At 40.3% G+C, this 21893-nt stretch overlaps 4 protein-coding genes and 1 non-coding gene across 9 annotated transcripts; 2 read left to right on the top strand and 3 right to left on the bottom strand.

Annotated features, from left to right (window-relative positions):
- Positions 1 to 143: 143 nt before the first annotated feature.
- septin6 (septin 6) lies at positions 144 to 15572 on the bottom strand. 4 transcript variants are annotated; one of them, XM_077531358.1, is made up of 11 exons: positions 15441 to 15572; positions 13635 to 13749; positions 11379 to 11574; positions 10109 to 10295; positions 8372 to 8533; positions 7758 to 7854; positions 6166 to 6334; positions 5941 to 6073; positions 5666 to 5856; positions 3923 to 3970; positions 144 to 3407 (listed from the first exon to the last, which is right to left on the bottom strand). In XM_077531358.1, the coding sequence occupies exons 1-10, from the start codon at positions 15468 to 15470 to the stop codon at positions 3967 to 3969; spliced, it is 1284 nt and encodes a 427-aa protein (XP_077387484.1). In that variant the 5' UTR covers positions 15471 to 15572; the 3' UTR covers positions 144 to 3407; positions 3923 to 3966. The 4 variants fall into 4 exon arrangements, with proteins under 4 accessions (XP_077387484.1, XP_077387485.1, XP_077387481.1 ...); XM_077531359.1 differs by having other exon boundaries at positions 144 to 1651; XM_077531355.1 differs by lacking the exon at positions 3923 to 3970.
- An 883-nt stretch (positions 15573 to 16455) lies between these two features.
- pttg1 (PTTG1 regulator of sister chromatid separation, securin) lies at positions 16456 to 17996 on the top strand. Of its 2 annotated transcripts, none has more exons than XM_077531362.1 (6): positions 16456 to 16561; positions 16715 to 16780; positions 16855 to 16994; positions 17354 to 17432; positions 17502 to 17677; positions 17780 to 17996. In XM_077531362.1, the coding sequence occupies exons 2-5, from the start codon at positions 16720 to 16722 to the stop codon at positions 17657 to 17659; spliced, it is 438 nt and encodes a 145-aa protein (XP_077387488.1). In that variant the 5' UTR covers positions 16456 to 16561; positions 16715 to 16719; the 3' UTR covers positions 17660 to 17677; positions 17780 to 17996. The 2 variants fall into 2 exon arrangements, with proteins under 2 accessions (XP_077387488.1, XP_077387487.1); XM_077531361.1 differs by having other exon boundaries at positions 16461 to 16561; positions 17516 to 17677.
- Positions 17997 to 18046: 50 nt separating this feature from the next.
- Positions 18047 to 19571, top strand: sowahd (sosondowah ankyrin repeat domain family d). Its single transcript, XM_077531360.1, has one exon. The coding sequence runs from the start codon at positions 18297 to 18299 to the stop codon at positions 19239 to 19241; it is 945 nt and encodes a 314-aa protein (XP_077387486.1). The 5' UTR covers positions 18047 to 18296; the 3' UTR covers positions 19242 to 19571.
- A 19-nt stretch (positions 19572 to 19590) lies between these two features.
- Positions 19591 to 21639, bottom strand: rpl39 (ribosomal protein L39). The gene is made up of 3 exons (XM_077531363.1): positions 21523 to 21639; positions 21134 to 21237; positions 19591 to 19794 (listed from the first exon to the last, which is right to left on the bottom strand). The coding sequence occupies exons 1-3, from the start codon at positions 21523 to 21525 to the stop codon at positions 19746 to 19748; spliced, it is 156 nt and encodes a 51-aa protein (XP_077387489.1). The 5' UTR covers positions 21526 to 21639; the 3' UTR covers positions 19591 to 19745.
- On the bottom strand, positions 20041 to 20179 carry LOC144026447 (small nucleolar RNA SNORA69). Its single transcript, XR_013285157.1, has one exon. It is a non-coding gene; the product is annotated as a small nucleolar RNA SNORA69 (small nucleolar RNA).
- Positions 21640 to 21893: the final 254 nt, after the last annotated feature.

The raw sequence follows: 21893 nt of genomic DNA, 5'->3' as shown, positions 1-21893 counted from the left end.
AAAGTTAATTACTTCAGTTGATTGTACACAATTTTCTACTTTTACTTTTAATCCCCAATTCAAACTAAAATTTAAATGAATTGGACACACCTCATTCAATCAAGAGAAGTAAATAAACATTGTAATAACGACAAAACGTAAAATTCTTGGTTCATATTTGTTTTTTATTGAAAATGTACATGAATGGAATCAAACTGAGGCGATATATTGAATTATTGGTCAAAGGTTTCTGACATATTGGACGGATACTAGAAAAATGTTGCTTCTGACACCAAAAATGTTACTTCGCACCACCCAAGAGCAAAGGTCATAAACAACAAGTCTTCAATGCACTTCAATACACAAAATATATCCTTATAAATTATATAAATGCATGGGTATTCTTTTCTTTTTTTATTATTATTTTTTTTTAATACTCCCATTGACTTCACTTCTACTCCATCTTATAGTAATATTTGGCAACATAGGGGAGCTGAAATAATACGATTTAACAAATTTATATTCATGATTTGCACCATTTGGAGAAAACAGGGGGGAAAAAATTATTTCGGGGGATTGAAAACAAGCAGGTCACAGCAGTAAAGAAATTGTTTATAAATGCATGCGAAATATAGAATACAGAAGGCTCGTGAATATTAAAGCACGTGTCAAAAAGGCCTTTACATGTGACCTCCATGGTATTCAACAGTGGCATGTAAACATGGGCACCATCAAAAGAAGTGCTATTATTTTCATATTGCTTTGGCATCATGATAACTTCAATTTGGTGATGTATTTTTATAACACAGTGTACGCCTACACTTTTTAGGCCATGTATTAGTTCACAGGTCCCTATGCTCCCAAGATTTGCAGAGGCCCTTCATTTAACATTAAGAGGAGTGGTTAAACTATCCAGCCTGCCCTGCCAGCCTGCGTTTAAGATCAGAAGTGGAGAACTTTTCCATTACTTATTCAATATTTATTATGAGCTTTTTTTTGGTTTGTTTGTTAAATGGTTGGACCTTTTTAATTCCAGTTCTTCAGCGCGGGCTGTAGGTTCCCCACCCCTGGTTCAGCGTGTCATTAGGTGGGTCAGAGATACCATGCGAGTCCACATAAGCCCACGTTTGACAAAAAGGAGATGATGTGATGGGAAAGAAGAAAAAAAACGTTTTTTGTAAATAAAAAAAAGTTAATACAGCAGGAGAGGAAACAGAAGAGGTAAAGGGTGCTTAGTTGTTGCTGAAGCTGCCATCGCCCTCTTCAGATGGTCAAGACACATTAAAAGAAGCTACAAAGAGAAAGACAGATGTAGATATTAGAGAAGTAGAAATGCATCTGGTATCAGGGAAAGAGTTTGGTTAGAATACATGGAAAATTCAAAAAGTGGCAGAAAATGACATCATTTGAGTGAATTATTGCAAATGTTTTTGCTATTCCTAAATGATTAAAAAAATTTAAAAAAAAAGTGTGAAACGTGAAGCATGCAAATCATCATTTCAGCCTAGGTGGAGGAAGTTAAATGTCCAAGTGGTGTCAAATAAGGGGGTGGGGTACAAGGTATTAAAAAAAAAAAAAAAAAAAACGAGAAAGACGGGGTCCCACAATACTGGTGGCATTTGAGGAAGGTCCCTTAGAGCTGAGGACCTACTCAGTGCAGAGCCAGGGAGTACTGCAAAGGAAATGCATACAAACCAGTAAGGTGAGGAACATGGAAGGCAAAGGTCTCTGCCCTTGAAAGAGAAATAAACTGTAAAGATAACGTACAGATTCTGTCCTCAACCTGTTAGTGAGAACTTCCTTTATTTCTGTGATGAATTACTCTAAAAACCAGTACAAACATGACTACCGGTATTGACTTTTAAAATGTGCCATTATAAAAAACACAGTAACAAACAAAAAAAAGAGTAACAATTGCACTGACAACATACATATTTCATCACATTTGTGTATAAAAAAAAAGTGCAAATGTGACAGCTAATACAAAATGCATAAAACACATGACAGTCAATGAGGCATGGGGAGAAATGGCAACCGTAAGTCCAAGCAAAACACTCATTGTGTACATCTCAGAGGTTATTACTAAAGTCTTGTGGTACATTTTGGCACAGTATTCAGGTTGATGCTAAGACAGCATCAAAGGAGGTTTAGAAGGTCTAATAGTTCACACTGTTAGCTTACTTTTAGCGCCGAGCAAGTTCTGAATAATAACTTTGAAGTTTTTACTTTCTCGAAGGACAGACGTTGGTGGTTTGGTTAGACTAGGGGGAACTAACTAACACTGTAAAATTACGAGGTGCTACTCGTCGTGATTAATCATATCTTTCTCTTTGGCTAACCAATAAAGACAAATTATGCAATGCAAGGAAAAAGTGTAATTTTTATAAAATTAAGTCAAAATGTGATTACTGGTAAGTAGGGGTGCACCAATTGATCGGCCGGCCAATCTCCTTAATTTTGGGGGATCGGTGATCGGCTGATCCCTTAAATATAAACCGATCTTTTTCCACTGATCTCATCTCCCTCAGACGTCTGAAAAAGTCAGCCACTGTCCACTTCTGCTGAGATGACTAACAGGCTTTTCATTTTTATTTGAGAGAACTACTTAACGTGCAGTTAAATCAACCCGTTTGTATTCCTTCACAGCTCTTGTTCAATGTTTTCCAATAAAATAAGATTGGCACTCTGAAGGTGCATGCTGGATGACATGTTACGGAAAAAAAAAAAACGGGATCGGCATAAATCGGGATGGCAGGTCAGACTTTTTAAAAGATCAGTGATCGGCAAGAAAATTGTGATCAGTGCACCCCCTACTGGTAAGATTATAGCTTTTCTCATACAATAGATTTTATTCCAGTAAAATTACTACTCTTTTCTCATTATATTGCAATTTATTTTCTTGTAAAATTACCTCTTTATTCTTGGAGAACTATAATTTATTTTTTCTCATTATATGCTTTTTCCCCCTTCTCTTTCTTCTAAAATGACAACTTTTTCTCGTTCGACATTCACCCCTTAATTTTAAGTTTTTACTCTTGTGTTTAAATACGAATCTTTAACTGCTGTTGTTTTTTTTTTTTTTTTTTTTTTTTTTCAGGCTGCATCTGAGGTGTGTTTCACTTGAGCTTTGTTACATTTCTGCCCATCACAACAAGGTCATGTTGTGTGTTAATATGGAAAATAAAAAAGCACGTTCCACACGCCATGCAAAGAGAGTCACTACATAGAAAAATAAAGAAGCGTGGAATGTATCGGGTTTACAAAAAAACAGCATAATTATAGTGGTATGTTTACAGAGAAGTCCATCTGAGCAATGCCCAGGATTGAGGGCATTTGGGGTGGGGTGTGGGGGGCTGTCGGGACATTGGGGAGGGGTTCATTCACAGCTGGGTGACCACAAAGGAGCACTTTTCTACAGGAATCCTTCTCTGGAAATAAGAGAGAAGGGCCGTTACTGCTTTGTTGCATACACACGTAACATCTGTGACATCATCATTAATGGCCAGCTGGCAATTAGAGGTGGCCTGAGATCTAATTTTAGAACCGTTTTGAGTGGTGTCTGGTGGCGTCTTCTGTCCTTTTAGTCTCCCTTATATGTTGAGGGCCTTAACATCTGTCTCTCTCTTACAGCTTTTGTGTGTGAGCGCAGGGAGGAGAATCCCTAAACAAATCATCCCTACAAAACACAGTTGGAGCCTGAGGTTGCTCGCGGTCCTGGCATGACCCTTTCGAAGGGCTCTTTGTGCGAAAGGCAGGGGTGGGAGAAGGGCTTCTCCACAAAAAGGAGACTATTGTGAACCCGAGGACGACAGATGGAGCGACGAGATGATAAAGTGGCTGAGTTAGAATCGGGCACGTGGGCGTTAAACGGTCTGTTTACATGAACGGCTGTCTTGGCCAGTTGGTGTTTGACGAAATTGTGGGACGATAGGTCAGGTCTTACCAGAACAGGGTGCCTCAAGCAGCATGCATCAAGTGTAGGAGCAGTTAACTGGAAAATATGATGGATGCAACATGGGTGATACATGCACTTACACTTTGACATCCACACTACAAGCAACACTCAGTAACTGTGACCTGTAGGAAGTGATGTACCAGAACACAAATTGTATGTACGGAAAAACCTCTAAGGTTGAATGCAATCAATATCGCAACACGGGTTGTTTGGATTTGAATTATTTCTACAGATATTAAATGACTAAATTGTAGTTAGCCTGGCTGTCCGCCTCACAGTTCTAAGCTTCTGGGTTTGATTCTCAGACCTACTCCAGTTTCTTCCCACATTCCAAAAACATGCATTAGTTTCATAGTTGTGTGGCTATATATACACTCTGAATGCCAACTAGTCTTGGGTTATACTTGCTCTCACCCAAAGTCAGCTGGGATAGGCTCCAGCTTACCCATGACCCTAATAGAGGATGCAAATAATCAGTTCCAATTGTCGGCATCATAAAATATTATTTAACTGTGCAACTTTAAGAAGCATTTTGACATCCTTATACAAGTAAACAATTAAAACACTGTTAATACTTTCAAAAACAGATTTGCAATTTACAAATGTAGATTTTCTATCTATCTATTTTCATGAGATAGATGTATCTCGCTGTTTGTTCAGAACTCCTGCTTCCATATGTTGTACCAGACAGTGCGGCGCAAACTAGTTGAGGCTGACTCAACAAATCCTCTGATGCTTCTAGCCATACAGATCCCGCCATTTTGTCTCGAACCACTTTTTAAAACTCAATTACTCAATTCCAAACACTAGACCGATTTTTCTTTAAGCCCATCCTTTTTAGGACCTTCAAGGCATTCAACATTAGAGGTTCCACTGTACAAATCAAAATTGTTGGTAGTGGGGAATTTGGGGATTTAGAGATTAATAGTAGTGTTATGGAAGATGAATATTCCTGTTGATACTTGAAGAGAGAAGTTGTTTGTGAAATTAAAAGCAGAAAAGGGGTGTCTGCTTCTCAGTCAGTGCAAGTGTTTTCTTCCTTTGCTAACACACACCACAGTCACATCAACATCAGTGATACGACAAAAAGGATGCTTGAGTAAATCTGGTTCAATTGGCCACCTCTAACAAATCATAAGAAAACATGTTCTAATGAACCACACACGGGGGAAAAAAAAAGAAGCAGAAAAAAAAAGAATTAAATCAAAACATTGAGTTGAAAATCAGCATCTGCTTGCACAAATCAGATGGAAATAATTACGTTTATGATGTGTGTGTGGGACATGAGCAACATTTATTGCGGTGTGGTATTAAGAGCAAGTCAGCTGCACTGTTAACATGAAAGCTTCAGAAGGCATTTGGCGCTATGAAAAATCCACAGTGTGGATTAAAATAGAACAAATCCCAGGCTTCTTGTTAATGAGCAGAGACAAAGAAAGCCCACTGAGCACTTGGTGACGTCAGAGGGGCTTGTTAAAATTAAACCCTACTAAATTGGACATCCACTCAACATTAAGAGACTACATAGACACATGTATTAAGACTTATGAATCAGTTGGGTGGACTCCTTAGTTGCGCCCGAATCTGAATACTTCACACAATTTTTCTGTTTCCAATTATTGGGAGCGCTCTTTTCTGTTTCCAGTGTACGGAGCAGCATCAAACCCTACTGACCAACTTTACGTTGAATTAGAGCATATTTCAAGTAGTGATGTCAGAATGGACACTTACTTCTTCTTCTCTTTGTCCCGCTTGAGCGTGGTGGAGCCGCCGGCCTGCTGGGCTTGATTCTGCAAGAGCTCGGTGGCAGTCTTTTTCTGTTTGAATGTGTTGAGCTCGTCGTCCAGGGACTTCTTCTTGTCCTCCAGCTTCTTCTTCTCATCCTGGTGCAGCTTCTTCAAGCGGTCAAACTTCTCATGCAGCTACGTGGGACAGCAGTGAAGGAGACGCGTGGAATGAAAAGGATAATAAAACTGTAAGATGAGTGGCTTGGATTAACTACCAACCTCTTTCTCTGCTTCTTTAAGCTCCGCCTCCTTCTCTTTGACTCTCTGGACGAACATTTGTCGCATTTCTTCTTCCTTCTTTTGCAGCTCGCCCATGAACTCGTTCCGCTTTGCTTCGTACGTCTCCTGCAGACTAGCACGGCGAAAAAAAGATGGGAGTTGATGATGAAGGACTTGACTCGGGGTGGAAAAAAATAAAATAAAAAGGAGTGTTGTGTTTGGTACCTGAAGGGCTTGCTGTCAGGGTCCGTGTCCTTAAAGCCCATCTCCTCCAACTTGCAGCGGCGGTACAGCTCGTAGTGGCGCGTATGCGTCTGCTCCCGCAGGTCCTCCATGTTCACCCGGATCAGCATTTCACGCAGTTTGACAAAGTCACAGTGATTCTCGTTCTCCACTACAGGAGACATATCGAATAAATAGAGATTTAAGAACTGTACTGATCCATTAAATGCAAACAGACCGTATCAAATCAGAATGCGGCCATTTTGCCACTCGCTGTCGACTGAAAATGACATCACAGCTTGCAAATGTCACATGACCAAACCCAGTAAACAGGTCTTTCGTGACAGTTGTTACCGCAGCTGTTGGGCACAGTGATGTCATTTTCAGTCAACCGCAAGTGGTTGTACAAGGCCGCCACCTGAGATGGATAAAAATGAAATGATTTTTCTCGTTAATTAGGATTCCAAAAATGCACTATTAATTTTTAGGCCAGTGGGGTTTTCCTTAAATTTTTGTCACACTGTAGTGTAAAAAAGGAGCGAAACGTATAATAAGACTTGCAAAAAAAAGGGGTTAAAAGGGTTTTCACACCTTTTTAGGCAATCAGTCCAGAAAGTGGAGCATTATTTACCCTGGGGCTTTATGTAAAATAATGTCTTAAATATGGAGGACCAAAAATGACAAAATAAAAAATAAATCAATAAATAAAATTGAAAATAAAAACGGATATAAAATATATAATTCAAAAATTAAATACAAAAAATAAATATAAATGGAAATTAAAAACCACAAAAATACAAATAAATAAATAGATAAATATTTGAAAAAAAAAAAGATTAAAAACATCTTAATAAACTTAAAAATAAACATGGAAATAAATACAAAAATAAATATGAAAACAGAATTAAATGTCAACCAATAAAAACGCTCTGCTCTCATGTTTAATTCATGCTGCAGAGCCCTGTCAGCATGAAATGCGTCATGAAATATTATTCAAATTAGGGGGCGGTCCTAAGTGTGTATTGGGTCACATTTACTTATTTTTTTTATTATGGCATTTTTGGTCCTGCCATATAATTGATTGATTGATTTATTTATTTGTTCATTTTTCCTTTCGGACAATAATATAAGGCAAACCTGCTGAAAAAAATTACTTGAAAGGCGGATCAGGTTGAGTTTAATTTACATAATAATAATAATAATAATAATACATATGTTGTTTACACGTCACTAGTTTGTGTTTTGACAGCTTTGTGGGTTGATGCATCAGCTCTGCCAGCCTGCTGATAGTTTAGTGGATTTTTTAAAAAAAGAAGGAATACCACCGAAGTAACGCATAAAACTTGAACTTTGCCTGATATTTCACACGTTCCAAAGGGCTAATAAACTAGTATCTGCTTGGTGCTTGCAACACATTGTTATGGATTTCTCAACAAGTCAATTAAAATCAATTGAAAGTCCATTAGTGTCATGTGCAGTCACAGCCCAACATGCTGAATGAGGTTGTACAAGCATTAGGAGGAAATGGGCGGCACGGACGGACAGCAGGGAGCACGCTGCCATTTCTGGCGAGGCAGGAAATAAAGCTGCCTTACCCTGCACCGTGCCCCAGGGATACTGGCGGGCCTTCACCATCTTGTTCCCGATCTTCACCTCCTCCGTGCTGCCCACCACAGCAAAGGGCAAATGGCTCTGTGGAGTTGAATGAGACGCGACGTTGGTCCACTGCCAGCTTCTTTATCACAAGTAAACAGTGAATAACCCAAACAAAGTTGACTCTATAAACAACTCATTTCAGTGTTACTAGATTAGACGTGTTCTGCACGCGTCCACTGTTGGTTTTAGAAATCTTCCCCTTAAGGATGAGTCTTTCCAAAAAGTTTGTCATTACTGACCTAAAAATAACACTCAACTGTATACCAAGTTGTTGTTGTTGTTTTTTAAATATCCGTTTCTGTAGAAATTGGCCTGGGAGGAAAAATAATCTCCTCCTGAATTGAGTGTGTGCCTCCTTTACAGGCACACACTGAACATAAACAGTCAAGGCAGCTGTTCCTTAAAGTGCTTTTTGCTCATGTGAGAGAAAGAAGAGACCATTTTCCCACACTGTCAGCTCTTAGCTAGCTGACTATCTGCGGTGACGAAGACGCGTGCTTGAGTGGTCACAGACGCCGCATCCCCACATTGTAAAACTGCATCTGCGGCTTACGTTCATAGTGGAGTTGATCTCGGCGACTGACTCGTCGTCGGTGGGGAACTGGTAGATCTGCACGCCGTTGCTGACCAGCTCACTGGTGATTTTGATCTTGAACTTGGCCAGCTCGCTCTTGGAGATTGCGTCGGATTTGGCAACGATTGGGATGATGTTGACCTCGGGGTTGGAGAAGACAGGAACTATTTAATGACAAAACTGAGAGATGCAGCCTAATATAGTTTATATCTTGTTGAAGTAAAAATGAGCCTGACCAGTATTGTTGTATGTTAATAGGTTAAGTCACTGTGTTTGTTTGTCGCGGGGCGCAGCTGCACTAGCAAATGGTCGGATGGCTAGTGGGGGTCCATGCAAACGAGACCCCAGGGGAGAGGACGTCGCACAAAATGGGCAGCAGTCACAGTCGACTACATTACTCAGATGACTGACACGGATGCGTCATTTGGGATGATCTGCATGCAAGCAGAAGGCCTCTCTAAAGGTTGGTGAACCGTGACGTGCTTCATCATTACAGCCATGTTATATTGTACACAAAATATACTTTTATTATCACACTTGTAGTTATACCATAACACAAGGGATTCAAACAACAATGCAAAACACGCATATTTATTTTGTTATTCTTAAAGTGGAAGTCAACCCCCAAAACATTTTTTTTTTTACAATAATATGTTCTGTGCAGCCCCACTTGTCTAAATATGGTGTTCTGGTTAATATTGCGTTAGTAGAATATGAGTTAAGCAGCAATATCCAGCCATTTTTATCCATCTCAGGGGTCGGCCATTTTGCCACTTGCTGTCGACTGAAGATGACATCACAGTTCCTCAAGTCTCAGGTAACAACCAATCACAGCGCAGCTTCAGAAAACAGGTGAGCTCTGATTGGTTGTTGCCTGAGCAACATTGATGTCATCTTCAGTCGACAACAAGTGGCAAAATGGCTGGATTTTGCTTCATAACTCAAATTCCAAAAATGTAATAAAATGTAATAATAATAATAATAATAATAATAATAATAATAATAATAATAATAATCAAAATGTCATGTTTTGACTAGTGAGGTCACATATAACACATTATTGTCAATAAATGTTTAAGTTTGACTTCCACATTAAGGATTAAATAATCTATATAATTGACATTAACTACTGGTAACTAACTGAGGACTCGGGTTCGAGTCCAGGCTCCAGCCTTCCTGGGTGGAGTTTGCATGTTCTCCCCGTGCCACACACTCCCACATTCCAAAGACATGCATGGCAGGTTAATTGGGTGCTCCGAATTGTCCCTAGGTATGCTTGCGTGTGTGGTTGGTTGGTCGTCTCTGTGTGCCCTACGATTGGTTGGCAACCAGTTCATGGTGTACCCTGCCTACTGCACAAAGCCAGCTGAAATAGGCTCCAGCACCCCCCGTGACCCTTGTGAGGAATGAGCGGTCGAGAAAATGGATGGATACTGGTAACTATATTGACCGTAATTCACTTTTGCATCCGTGATGTGCAATTTGAGGGAAATTAAATTTCTACTGCTTTTTATTGATTTCTGCTGCTGTGATGCAGAATACACTTCTTACTTAGAAGTCCAATAATTGCATCAGTCCTTGCTTAAGGCACTAAACGCTAAGTGAAATGGAATTAGGCTAATGGGGAAACCATTCCGAAACAATCGGTCACATCAACTAGCCACATTCTACTACTAACCATGCATTTAATGTGACCCAGATGAACACGGCACTCACCTTGCTGTCGAGCTTCTTCATGGTCACCAGGTCCAGGGATTTGAGCGAGTGCCCCGTGGGAGCAATGAAGTAGAGGCATGCGTGGATGCGGGTGTCGTGGTAGCTGTGTAGTGTGCGCTTTATCTTCAGCTCCTCTTGGAGATACGCTTCAAACTGAGCATCGATGAATTCCACGATAGACTTGTAGCTGGCGGGGAAAAACAGATATGGTTTATGGATGCAAATAGATGCTTGATTTGAGTAATTTAACCACTGAATACAGTCAGATATGCAACATGGGTTCATGATTTTGTTCATGCTAGATGCATGGTGTTGTTTTTTTTATTATCTTTTCTGTTTTAAGTATTTTGCCACCATCGTACGGAAGTGTATAGCATTCACTTGGAAAAAAACAAAAAAACTCCTGTTTTTCTGACTAATTTTTTCGGGGAGCTTTTGTTTTTTTGAGTAATTTTTTTCTGTTTTTCTGAATACTTTTTTCTGTTTTACTGAATATTTTTTTCTGTCATAAAAAAATAAAATAAAATAAAAAATTCTGAAAAACAGAAAAAAAAAATTACTCCGAAAAACAGGGGGGGGGAAATTATTCCAAAAAACCCCCAAAACAAAACAAAACAAAACAAAAAAAACAGGAAAAAAAAAAAATTCCAAAAAACACAGCGCCAACTTCTGTTTTTCAGAGCATTTTTTTGGACCTCTGAACTCCAAATGACTTGTTGTAGACCACTGACCTGTATATATGACTGGATAGCCGATAAACGCCAGTGCAAGCCGTTGAAGTCACAGGGCGGCCATCTTGTTACTCCCACGTCACGAGCTATTTTTTTTCTGTTTTTTGGACTATTTTTTTTTCTGTTTTTTTTTTTAAATAATGTTTTTGCCCTGTTTTTCTGAGTAAATGTTTTCCCCCTTTTTTTCGGAGTATTTTTTTTCTGTTTTTCTGAATAATTTTTTTATGACAGAAAAAAAATATTCAGTAAAACAGTAAAAAAAAATATTCAGAAAAACAGAAAAAAAAAATACTCAAGAAAACAAAGCTCACAAAAAAAATTGTCAGAAAAACAGGAGTTTTTTTTTTTTTGTTTGTTTGTTTTTTTCCAAGTGACTGCAACACGCTTCCGTATCTTGTGGCATCAATATGCATAACACCTTTAGGAGGGCAGTGATTATTTGTACATCTTTTTTTGGCTCTGTCGCTATCCCTCACACGCAATAGCTGGGTTGAATGTGTACACTCAGTCCTCTTTTATGACATATACATGGAACACACCTGTCTTCTTTGTTAATCTGGTCTCCAAAGCCCACCGTGTTGACGACGGTGAGCTTGAGGCGCACGTTGCTCTCCTGCAGTTCGTAGGTGTTGGACTTGAGCGTCACCCCAGGCTGGCTGTGCTGGGTGGGCTCGCCCTCGAACTTGGTGTTGAACAGCGTGTCCATCAGGGTGGACTTTCCCAGACCTGTCTCACCTGGACAACAGAATGATGAAAATTCACACGTGTAACCGAGGTGGGTATGATCTTTAGTCTCTTCACAGAAACACAGCCTCAAAGCTAGAACTGAAGACATTTAGCCCCAATTTCACATTGGTTATGTTTTTTTGTTTTGTTTTTTTTAAATACTGGTGTTGTTCCGATACTGGTATCGGCAGAGGTGCCGATACTGCATTAAAAGAGTGGTATCGGTATCGGTGACTACTCACAAGTAACATGCCGATACCATTAATTCCAGCGCTAATACAGGATTTTGGATGCAGCATCTTGTGTCTTGCTCGTGCACGACATTCACTGATATGTGACATGCTCACTGCGTGCCAATCTAAGATATCCTATTGGACCTTGAATGCTCTGAACCAATGGCAGGACAGCTTTTTCATGTTGAGGGAAAAAAAAACATAGGTATCGGTATGGTATCGGTATCGGCCGATACTGCAAAGCTGAGTATCGGAATCGGTATCGGGGGCCAAAAAATAGTATCGGAACAACACTACAAAATATACATCCAAACGCAAAGAGAAGCACAGATAGCGAGCGGCTTGTTTGCTGATGTACTCTGACGTTCATTTATCTCGGAGGCAGTCAGATGACTCAGTTAGCAAGCTCCGTCTATTTTTAATTCTTCACAGCCTGACCTGACATCTATGTCGGCCCACTTTTCTAAGATATCTCGCCATTTTTCCCAAAACGTTTTTAAACTACTCCTCCGAATCTTACTTCGCTACCAGTTTATATTTATAGAAGTAGTCGTTTTAAATATCTTAAAATCTTTTTAGGCACACATACTGCATGTATTCTTACATATTTACTATTAGGGGTGTTAAAAAAAAATCGATTCGGCGATATATCGCGATACTACATCGCGCGATTCTCGAATCGATTCAATAATCGGCAGAATCGATTTTTTTTTTTTTTTAGGATTCACACCTTGAGCATGAGCATGGAAGAATGTTATATGAACGGCACATTAAGCCTTAATATTTTTATTTTAATGCTGTTCAAACATGAAACAGATTACAACCTCTATAAGACTGAAATTTCAGATAAATAAATAATACATTTTCATATAAATCTTACACTCTACAAGCTTACTGATTAGTATTTTCTAAATATGAATGAAAAAAAATCGCAACAATCGACTTATAAATTCGTATCGGGATTAATCGGTATCGAATCGTGACCATTCGTATCGGGATTAATCGGTATCGAATCGAATCGTGACCTGTGAATCGTGATACGAATCGAATCGTCAGGTACTAGGCAATTCACACCCCTATTTACTATAATCTGTTATTTTTAAGATGCATCTTTAAAAAGTGTCCTGTGAGTCAGTTTTCCTTAAACACTCCAAAAACTAGCATGTTAGTGAGTGTGAATGGTTGTTTGTCTAATCTCATATCCTATGATTGACTAGCAAGTGGCGACCAAGCCTCTTGCCCAAAGCCATCTTGGATAGGCTCGAGTTCCCATGACCCAAAATGAGGACAAGCGCTATAGAAAAAAATTGGTGAAAAGTTGGATAGATTCACCACTGCATATAATCAATGTCTTTTCCCTGCCGCAGCTGGCTGTGCTTGACACACACAAAAATGATACTAGCATGACAAATCACTAGCAAATAAAAGATAAAGCCCAGATACCACAGAAGACGCAGAAATGAAAAGAATCTTTTTGTGCTCCAGTGATTAAGAGAATTAAACAAAAGCAGATTTCCAGAGGAAGCGCTTAGTGATGTGTTCAGGAACTCGTGTGCGGAATAGACACAAAACAGCCACTGTTGTTTGACTCTTCCGCCACAGACAGTCATCCATTGTTGACTAAAAGCAGCGGGACATTCAACAGAGCTTGACCTTATGAGAAGCTCGGAGAATAACTCAAAATGTTTGCGCAGCACTGCGACTACACTCACGGCCACACTAAAACTATTAATTCGAATGTCAACAAGCACATAAATTGAAATCAACAGTCCACGCTGTTCAAATGCCAGCCATTATGCTGATTTGTCGATCTGTTGTCACATACGACATACTCACCGACGCAGAGGATGTTGAAGCAAAATCCATGATTGACAGATTTGTTGACCAGCTGGTCGGGCATGCTGTCGAAGCCAACATGGCCAGCCAGAGGTACGGCGCGGGCACCTTCTCCCTAAACACAATAAATGACAAAAAAATTTAAGCCATCGCCATCCGATAAAAGATTAACATCCTTTCTATCACACTTGATTAATAATTGTTAGTATCTGTTACATATTTCCGCTGCTGACTTCCTCTTTCCTGGACTCTCGACTTTCTTCATGCAACAGGAAACCACAGAGCAAAAATGTATTATTGGTAATTTCATGTTGAGGTTCACACTTTTTCTACATTTTAGAGGTGCATTCATAATCGCATAATGAAAGTAAACGCTGGCCAGCTGGGTAATGAAAAAAAAATGTGGGAGAGGGGCGGGGCAAAAAAATCCTGTGAAACATTTATTAATTTACATATTGATACATTGTTGTTTGATTTGGATTTTTCACTGCCTGCTATTGGCACACATGAAGTTAAATGTGGCATGTGTAATTTATGTAAAATTTAATGTATATTGAAATATTCCAGATTTAGACATTAAGTCAGAATTGGATACTCTGACCTGCACTATAATCCAGTTTTTCATTGTCCATTGAGTGTAATTATGATCATAATGCCATCGCCAATGCTGCAAAACATGCCAGCGAGCTTTGTATTACATTGCATGCCGCTTCTCTCTAAAAACAAGTGTAAAAATTACAGTTGAAGCATGAGTGGGTGGGTGTGTGGATGGTAGCGGTGGTTAGAAGGCCTTTTTTTCTGCAGCCTACGACATCAGCAATCGCAAAGAATTTTGATTATAAGGCAAAGCAAGCAGCCGTTATGTGTCCTCCTAACATAACACAAGTGCTGCTCTGCTATGCAGTCACATCTTTGACAGGCAAAACATTCCAAAGGAAGAAGACACATTTGGTGAAAATGATTATTTAGATCAATATTCAAAATCGCCAATACATGGATGTGGAGAAGGGCCCCATGACTTGGGTTTGGCCCCCAAACGACTGCTACACCCCTGGTTGGAAGTGCAACATTCCTAAAACCCTTCCTGCCTTTCAAGACACCACCACAGCCAAGTTCCACACACGAGCAGGCCGCAGAATGGGATGTCAAACTGAGAGAAACGTGCTATTCTGGGTACATTGTCTGCCTTTTTTTATTTTTATTGTTTTAACCAGCCACAGTCAAATATGTGCAGTAACATTAGACACACGACTTTTTTTTTTTTTTTACCCCAAATTGCAGGGTTAAATACCAAGCAAAAATGTTTTTTTTCCGCTTACACACGCATGACAACGCCCGATTTAAAGTTGAATTGTCTCTTGCATGAGATAACATAACGGAAACGAGCAGTGTAGCGTCGCTGAAATGGGGGCGTAGAAAATGAATGGCCTCTTTACAACAGCGCTTTTTTAAATATGACCATTTACGCAGCCTTTCATTGGTTAAAATTGATATGTTACAAGGCACTTGTGCATTTTTGCACAATAATGACAAACCATACACGCGGGCGATAGATAGTGGTGGAACATAACATTATTGATACTAATAACGAAGGTTTATCGAGTTTTGCGTTGCCAATTCTAGATTAGCATAATCTCGACAAAAACGTTTTGACGATAAAATGACGATAACCACAATGGAGGGATGCGGCTGACTAGCACACCCACTCCATGCAAAATGATCACATTTCCAATGATACATTTTTTTTTTTATCATCTAAGAGGAAAATTTATTATTCATGCGGGTTAATTGAAACAGGCTACTCACCGCTTGCCTCGCTATCTCCGTGGACGCCATTGGTGATAGCCGTTAGCCGAGCAAGCTCTCCAGTTGAGCGGGGGAAGCTGAAGAGTTGAGGTTACAGTACACCGAAAGCTCGCCCTCTCATTCGGGATATACCACTGCAAAAATACATTGAACAAATGTTATTTTACATACTACATATGATATCGTCCGAAATTCTTGTTCAGTTGTCAAATATATCTTTTATTATGCTGCAATATATCCAGTATACGTTTTTAATTCATCATAAACAAGTATCTTGACCGAACACTACTCTATTAATTCCCCTACGAGGAACTTGAATGGATTCATCCACACCGATTTGCAGCGAGCTCAGTGAATGAACATCACGAGCGGATAGATGAATCCATAAAGAAGAAGAAAAAAACGCCGAATGTTGCTTTTTTATGTATGTAGTGCCAAAAAGCCATTAACAAAATATTTTCCCCGTGAATAACATTAGTAACATTACGTGCATTTATTCATTATCACTAATTAATAGTATTTAATTTTCTTTTTATCCTTACCCTTGTACACTAATGTGAGTTTTATGTAAAGATGTTATATAAGTAATACGTGTAAAGGGAAAAACTACATTGTCATATTCGCGAGTTATTAACACATTTTAATTATTAAAGCAACGTAAATATGATTAATTTGTCATAAAATCAAGACTGCGATTGGCTGGCAACCAGTCCAGGGTGTCCCCCGCCCCAGAGCCAGCTGAGATAGGCGTATTTACTTCCATATAGGCGCCAGGTCCCCCGACCCAATTGTGAGGAATAAGCGGTCAAGAAAATGGATGGATGGATGGAAAATCAAGACTATAATTTCTTAGTTTTTTTTTGTTTTTTTTTTAAATACAAGCTGTTTAGAAAATGGCTGACTGGATAATTTATTTCTAATTTGCGGGCGAATAATACTAGTAGACGTACTTGAAAATGTGCCTAAAATAAACCGGAAGTTGAGCTTTAGGTTTACGCCCACACATTTTCGTGTTGTGCAACATCGACCAATAGAATGAGAGCAGCGATTTTAAAAAGGAGCCGCGACGGCTACGCAGCCAGTCGTACCAAAGCAGCGTAAACCAACTGAACACGACCACGGTACCGTATCTCGAGTTTGTTTTGTTTTATTTTGTGACTTCGTTCTCTTGTTTTGTGACATTGTTGAAACTGTTTACAACTTCAAACGTGTGCTAACTGGTAACTGTCACTGATATTGGTGGAACGTGTAAACGTCTGTCTCTTTGATCTCAGATAAAATGGCTCACATCAATGCAGAGCGTGACAATCAAATTCTGGCTCCTCTTACTTATGTGCCAGGTAGGAAGTGTAAACATAAATCTTATTTTGGTCTCTTTGCACATATATCCTTTGATAGCATGTTGTCTTTGCAGAGATGTCCTTGAAGACTCCACTGAGTGCCAAAACCATGAAAACTCCTCTGCGTACTGGTCGGAAGGCTTTGTCAAGGATTGTCAACACTGATTTTTCAACTCCTGTTGTCAAGCAGGAGAAGAAAACCGAGAAGCTTCAGGTTGACATTAATGTGTTGTAATTGTATTTGAATTGGGGCTGCAAAGCATTAGGAAGTTTCTAGCAACAAAACAATTAAAATGCAGGAAACTCCAAGCCATTGTCTTGGTAAAATTAAAGCATTTGTTATAGCTTGGTCGTCTTGTTTAAACTTTTGGGGGCATATGTATAGAACGTTAAAAATATTTTTTGGACTTTTGCTTAAATATTTTCCCCAGCTACTGTACATTTAAGGTTCCCTATGAAGAGCCAACCTTCAGTTTTGTGATTGACCCCCCTCCATCGGAAATTTGCAATTTAAGATTCCAGCCATTTTGCAATCCTTAGCTTTATGCAGTGTTTTTCTTTTGCACCGCACAGGAACCCAAAGTCAAGCATGCACCGCTGAAGGAAGAGGACTATCCAGAGATTGAGAAGTTAATCCCTTATGATCCAATGGGTATCTGTCTTTTTTTGACTATATACACAATTATGGCATAAAACAAAGCAGTACTTGTGTTTTAAACAGTTTTTCCCACTCAGAATTTCAAAAATACGACCTTCCCGAGGATTTCATTCCTATTGGTAGTCTTGATCTGGCTGGTCTGCCTTTCCCACAAGCTCCTCTTCGCTCAGAAGATGACCTGCATCTTTATGTACCTCCGCTCCCAAGCATATCGCCTATGAGAATGCCACAACACCCAGGTGACAAGTCTCTTATTGATATCACTGATGCGCTCAGGATGTATTTTGTGAGATCTGAACACAAATTTATTGTGTGATGTAAATGAATACATTTTCTTTCAGATGCCAGTGCTGAATTTTGCAATTTCCTCCAAACGATTGAAGAGCTGACCATTGAGCTTCCCCCTGACACTGACTGGGATGTTTAATTTCAACTTTATACTGTCTATTAATTAGTGTTAAATTTTAAAATCGTTGCCATTTATCTGCATGTTGTCACTTTTAACAGAGGAGTTCAATAAACGTCTTTAAAAAAAAAATAAAAATAAAAAAAAACGCACTTCCTGGTTTTGCAATCATCAGTGGTCACGTGACGCGCTCCCGCCTTGAGATTACCATGAACTTTGGCTTAGTTCCTCTGGGGAAGTGGGGAAAAGTCTCGGCACTAAGGAGTCTCTTTGAATTATGGTGTTTTTTTTTTTTTTTTAGTCCGGTCTTTTAAATTTGGAATAGAAATGACAAGTAGTTGATTCAGTCAAACGTACGTCAGCAACCAAAATGAAAGCCGAACAGGTGAGTCACCATCGACCTACAGTAGACGAGTAAATTGACTGTTGAACTCAAAATGGAGACTTTTTAAATGTCTACAATGGCTATAAACGGGAAGGATATAGTGCGACTCGGTGGGAAGGAAACGACATTTTATTCCGTCGAGCTGTCATCCGAAATTAACCGGAACAGCACTACCATGGATGAGGGCAGCTCGTCTGGGCAGGATGCCACCGCTGACGCCCACCGCGGTCGGGAGTCCAGACAAGGCACCGTTGTGGAGCGACACTCCCGGTATGGCAAATCGCTCATGCCCGGTGCTCCGCAGAGGAGGTCGCGGCTGCTGCAGAGGCGGCAAGACGACTCAGAAACGGACACACCTGCCCAGCGAAAGAGATCCACCAAGGAGTTGTCCCAAGGGGGGTTGGAGTGTGCTCTGTACCCCATGGAGCACGCGTGGATGCTGTCAGCCGCGGAGGGTAATTGCGACACCCTGCTGGAGTTCGTGTCCGAGGAGCCACTCCTGCTCACCAGGCGAGACTTCATCAGCGGCTACTCGGTGCTCCACTGGCTGGCCAAGAGCGGCCGAGATGAAACGCTACTCAAGCTGCTCCACCGGGCCGAGAAGGCCGGAGGACGGCCGGTTAGCGTGGACGTGCGGGGGAGCGGTGGTCTCACCCCGCTGCACGTCGCCAGCATGCACGGCCACTACGCGGTCGTCAAGCTCCTGGTAGGCGCGTTCGGTGCCGACGTGGACGTCATGGACTACAGCGGCAGGCGGGCCTGGCAGTACCTGCGGCCGGACGCCCCCCTGGAAATGAAGGAGCTACTCGGGACGTGGGACGACGAGCACGCCCGCAGGGTTGAACCCAACGCCAATAAGAACAATAACAGCAGCGGGGAGGTAGTGACGCCGGGCGAGAACGAGGAGGTTTCGGTGGACGAGATGGACTCGTTTGACCGGAACAGGAGAGGAGACAGCTGGAGGTTTGGCTCCTTGAGAAGGTTCTTCTCTTTTCGTGCCAGTCGACGTTGACGTTTTCTGTTACTACTGTGCATTCATTCCCTTGAACGTGCTGTGGACATTTTGCTTGCTCCAGTTACAATATTTGTCATGGTAACAGCACGGTGCTAGTTTATTTTTCCACCTTGAAAGCCAGTTATATTTGGCAGTGACACGCAAACATGAGCTACAAATACAAGCATTTGTGGTGCTGGCAGATCAGAAAAACACCAAGACTGCTTTTCATTTAGCTGTTTTGCTTTACTCTTCCCTGTGAAACATTTAAAGTAATGAATATAAGCTTTTGCGCCAACTATAATAGGCAAGTGGCATTCTGTGCTGAATAAACCAAAATGCAGTCAACATTGTGATAATGTAAGCATGTTTGAACACAGATCTTTTATTTTTAAACATGAACGTAGAACCAGAGTGTGTACAAAACAGCTGCGGCTCCACCCAACATGGAGTCTCTCCTTCCCGACAGCTGGAGGTCCTTTGATGGAATGGAGGAGGATGGATTCTGCAGGAACGTCATGTTTACAGACCCAGCTTTGTCCTCCTCCAGTGTCTCCTCTTGGAGTTGTACCTGCGGAATGCACAAGAATCATCAATGAAGAGAAAATGGCACTACTTTATCCACTGGCTTCTAATATACAAACTCCAGCATTGTCAACAAAAACACACAAATAACCCCAGACTATATTCAGATTGCACATTTTTATCCCAGAAATCTGTGGGTAGGTTTTGGGCGCAATCCGTTAGGAAACAATGCAATCATTCATCAGAACAGTAAATGCAAAATGACTATTAAGTAGGATTATCCTACAACAATGACTGTTTCAGCAACAGAGCGGCCTCTTCATCCTCACAGTGATGAAGAGGATGACGAGCTCCAAGGCGGAACAATAATCTCAGCAGGGTTAATGACAGCACTTCATAGCCATCAAGTGCTGCAATTGCAGACCTGCTTTACCAGAACATGTTGTCGATCCACTACCATTACAGTATGCAAAGTGTCAAATGCCCTGTGGAGTTTTGCCAACACATCCTCCTTTAACTTCTGCCTTTGAGTGCTTTGCTACACCAATGAAAACATGCTATAATCAGTTTTGCCTCCATATACTGTTAAGCCTCTCGCTACCAGATAAGAGCTAAACATTTGATTGTCAAAAAGGCTTGTTGCAAAGCAGCAATATCGCTCTCCTTTGTAATGACAAATCCTCAAAATGATTTTTGACACCATGCTACATTCTCATGGTTGCTTTATTTACTAATTAGATAGGTTACAGTGCAGCCCACCAAAGAATGTTCTTTCTAGTTTTGTGAATTCCAGAGAAGCAGCTTGTCAAAACATGAGCCCTGGAATTCATCTGAACTGGCTGCTTCACATTCCACCCAATTGTATGTTGGTCAGTCAAGTTGTTACCGGGGGGCAGCTTTTTCCCCTAAATGTAAATAACAAAATAATGAATTATCTCGTCTAAATAAAGTTGCAAACACATTTTAATTTTTTCCCTCATCTACAAACCTTGTGGCCTGCCTGTCAATAAAATAAATAAATAAAATATTGTGGCCCTTGATCACAATTTTGCCACCCATGACTTGGACCCTTCAAACGTGTACAACATACAGCAGTACATCAGAAGAAGAAGAAAAAACTGCAGTTAGTTCAGGACAATTCAGCAAGGTTCTAAACAAAGTTGAACACTTCCACGTATGTTTAAAAAAATAAAATAAAGGGGGGGGTGGTCTTAACTCAATGGAGGTTATGCTATTTGCCGTTTGTAAACTATCATTACCAATTTTAGCTATTCAGTATTATGTTACTGAAATAGTTCTCACTTAACTACGAGTATGTTCATGTTAAAAACGTATGTTGCTGTTCTAATCATCCATCCAGCAGTGCACACAAACACAACACACACCTGATCTTGTTGCCAGTCTTCATTCTGATCCACTGAGGAATGGGCCTGTTTTGCTTCTGCTTCTTGGCCAGAAAGCGCTTGATTCTGAAAGTCTTGTGGGACGACTGAAAAAAAAAACACACACAAAAAAACGACACGACACAAAGAAATCACTACGCAACGCATTTGAAAACTAATTACGAGGCCACATGTCAAACTACTGAGTTGAGCCTTTATGCTAGCTAGCTAGCTAGCTATGGCTTGCGCAGCGCCTTTTATAGGTACAATTTACATTTTTTAAGAAAATACAACTATGTACGACACTGCGGGTATTTCATCTAAGTGTTCTAAGCATACAGACGAGTCTACAGTATATATTCTGACGGATGTTGGATGATTTTTCTCGTTACCATATCGACCACAGTCCGTTCCCCACTACGGCGGTGATAGAAGAGGAAGAACGCTGTGACGGAGGCGGTTTTAGCCAATGAAGCGTCCGGCCATTTAGACGTCTCATTTTATTGATAGCGACACCAGCAGGCAAACTCTTGATACTACAGATTTATGTCTCAAATTGAAACTGTGAAATTTATGACAGTATTTGAGTATACAGTAAGATGAGAAAATTATCACTCGCAATGCATTAATAATATTTATGACAACAAAATTATATTTCCGTAGAAGGCAGGTTAGTACATCTGTGATTGTCAGCAAAACAAATAATGGAAAAAAATGTAATTGAGGAAATACCGACTGGGTGAAACTGCTAGGTTTGTCAAGC

This window comes from Festucalex cinctus, chromosome 9, assembly GCF_051991245.1.
Source record: "Festucalex cinctus isolate MCC-2025b chromosome 9, RoL_Fcin_1.0, whole genome shotgun sequence".
In the NCBI taxonomy this organism is placed as follows: Eukaryota; Metazoa; Chordata; class Actinopteri; order Syngnathiformes; family Syngnathidae; genus Festucalex; species Festucalex cinctus.
This window is presented reverse-complemented; position numbering and strand designations above follow the sequence as displayed.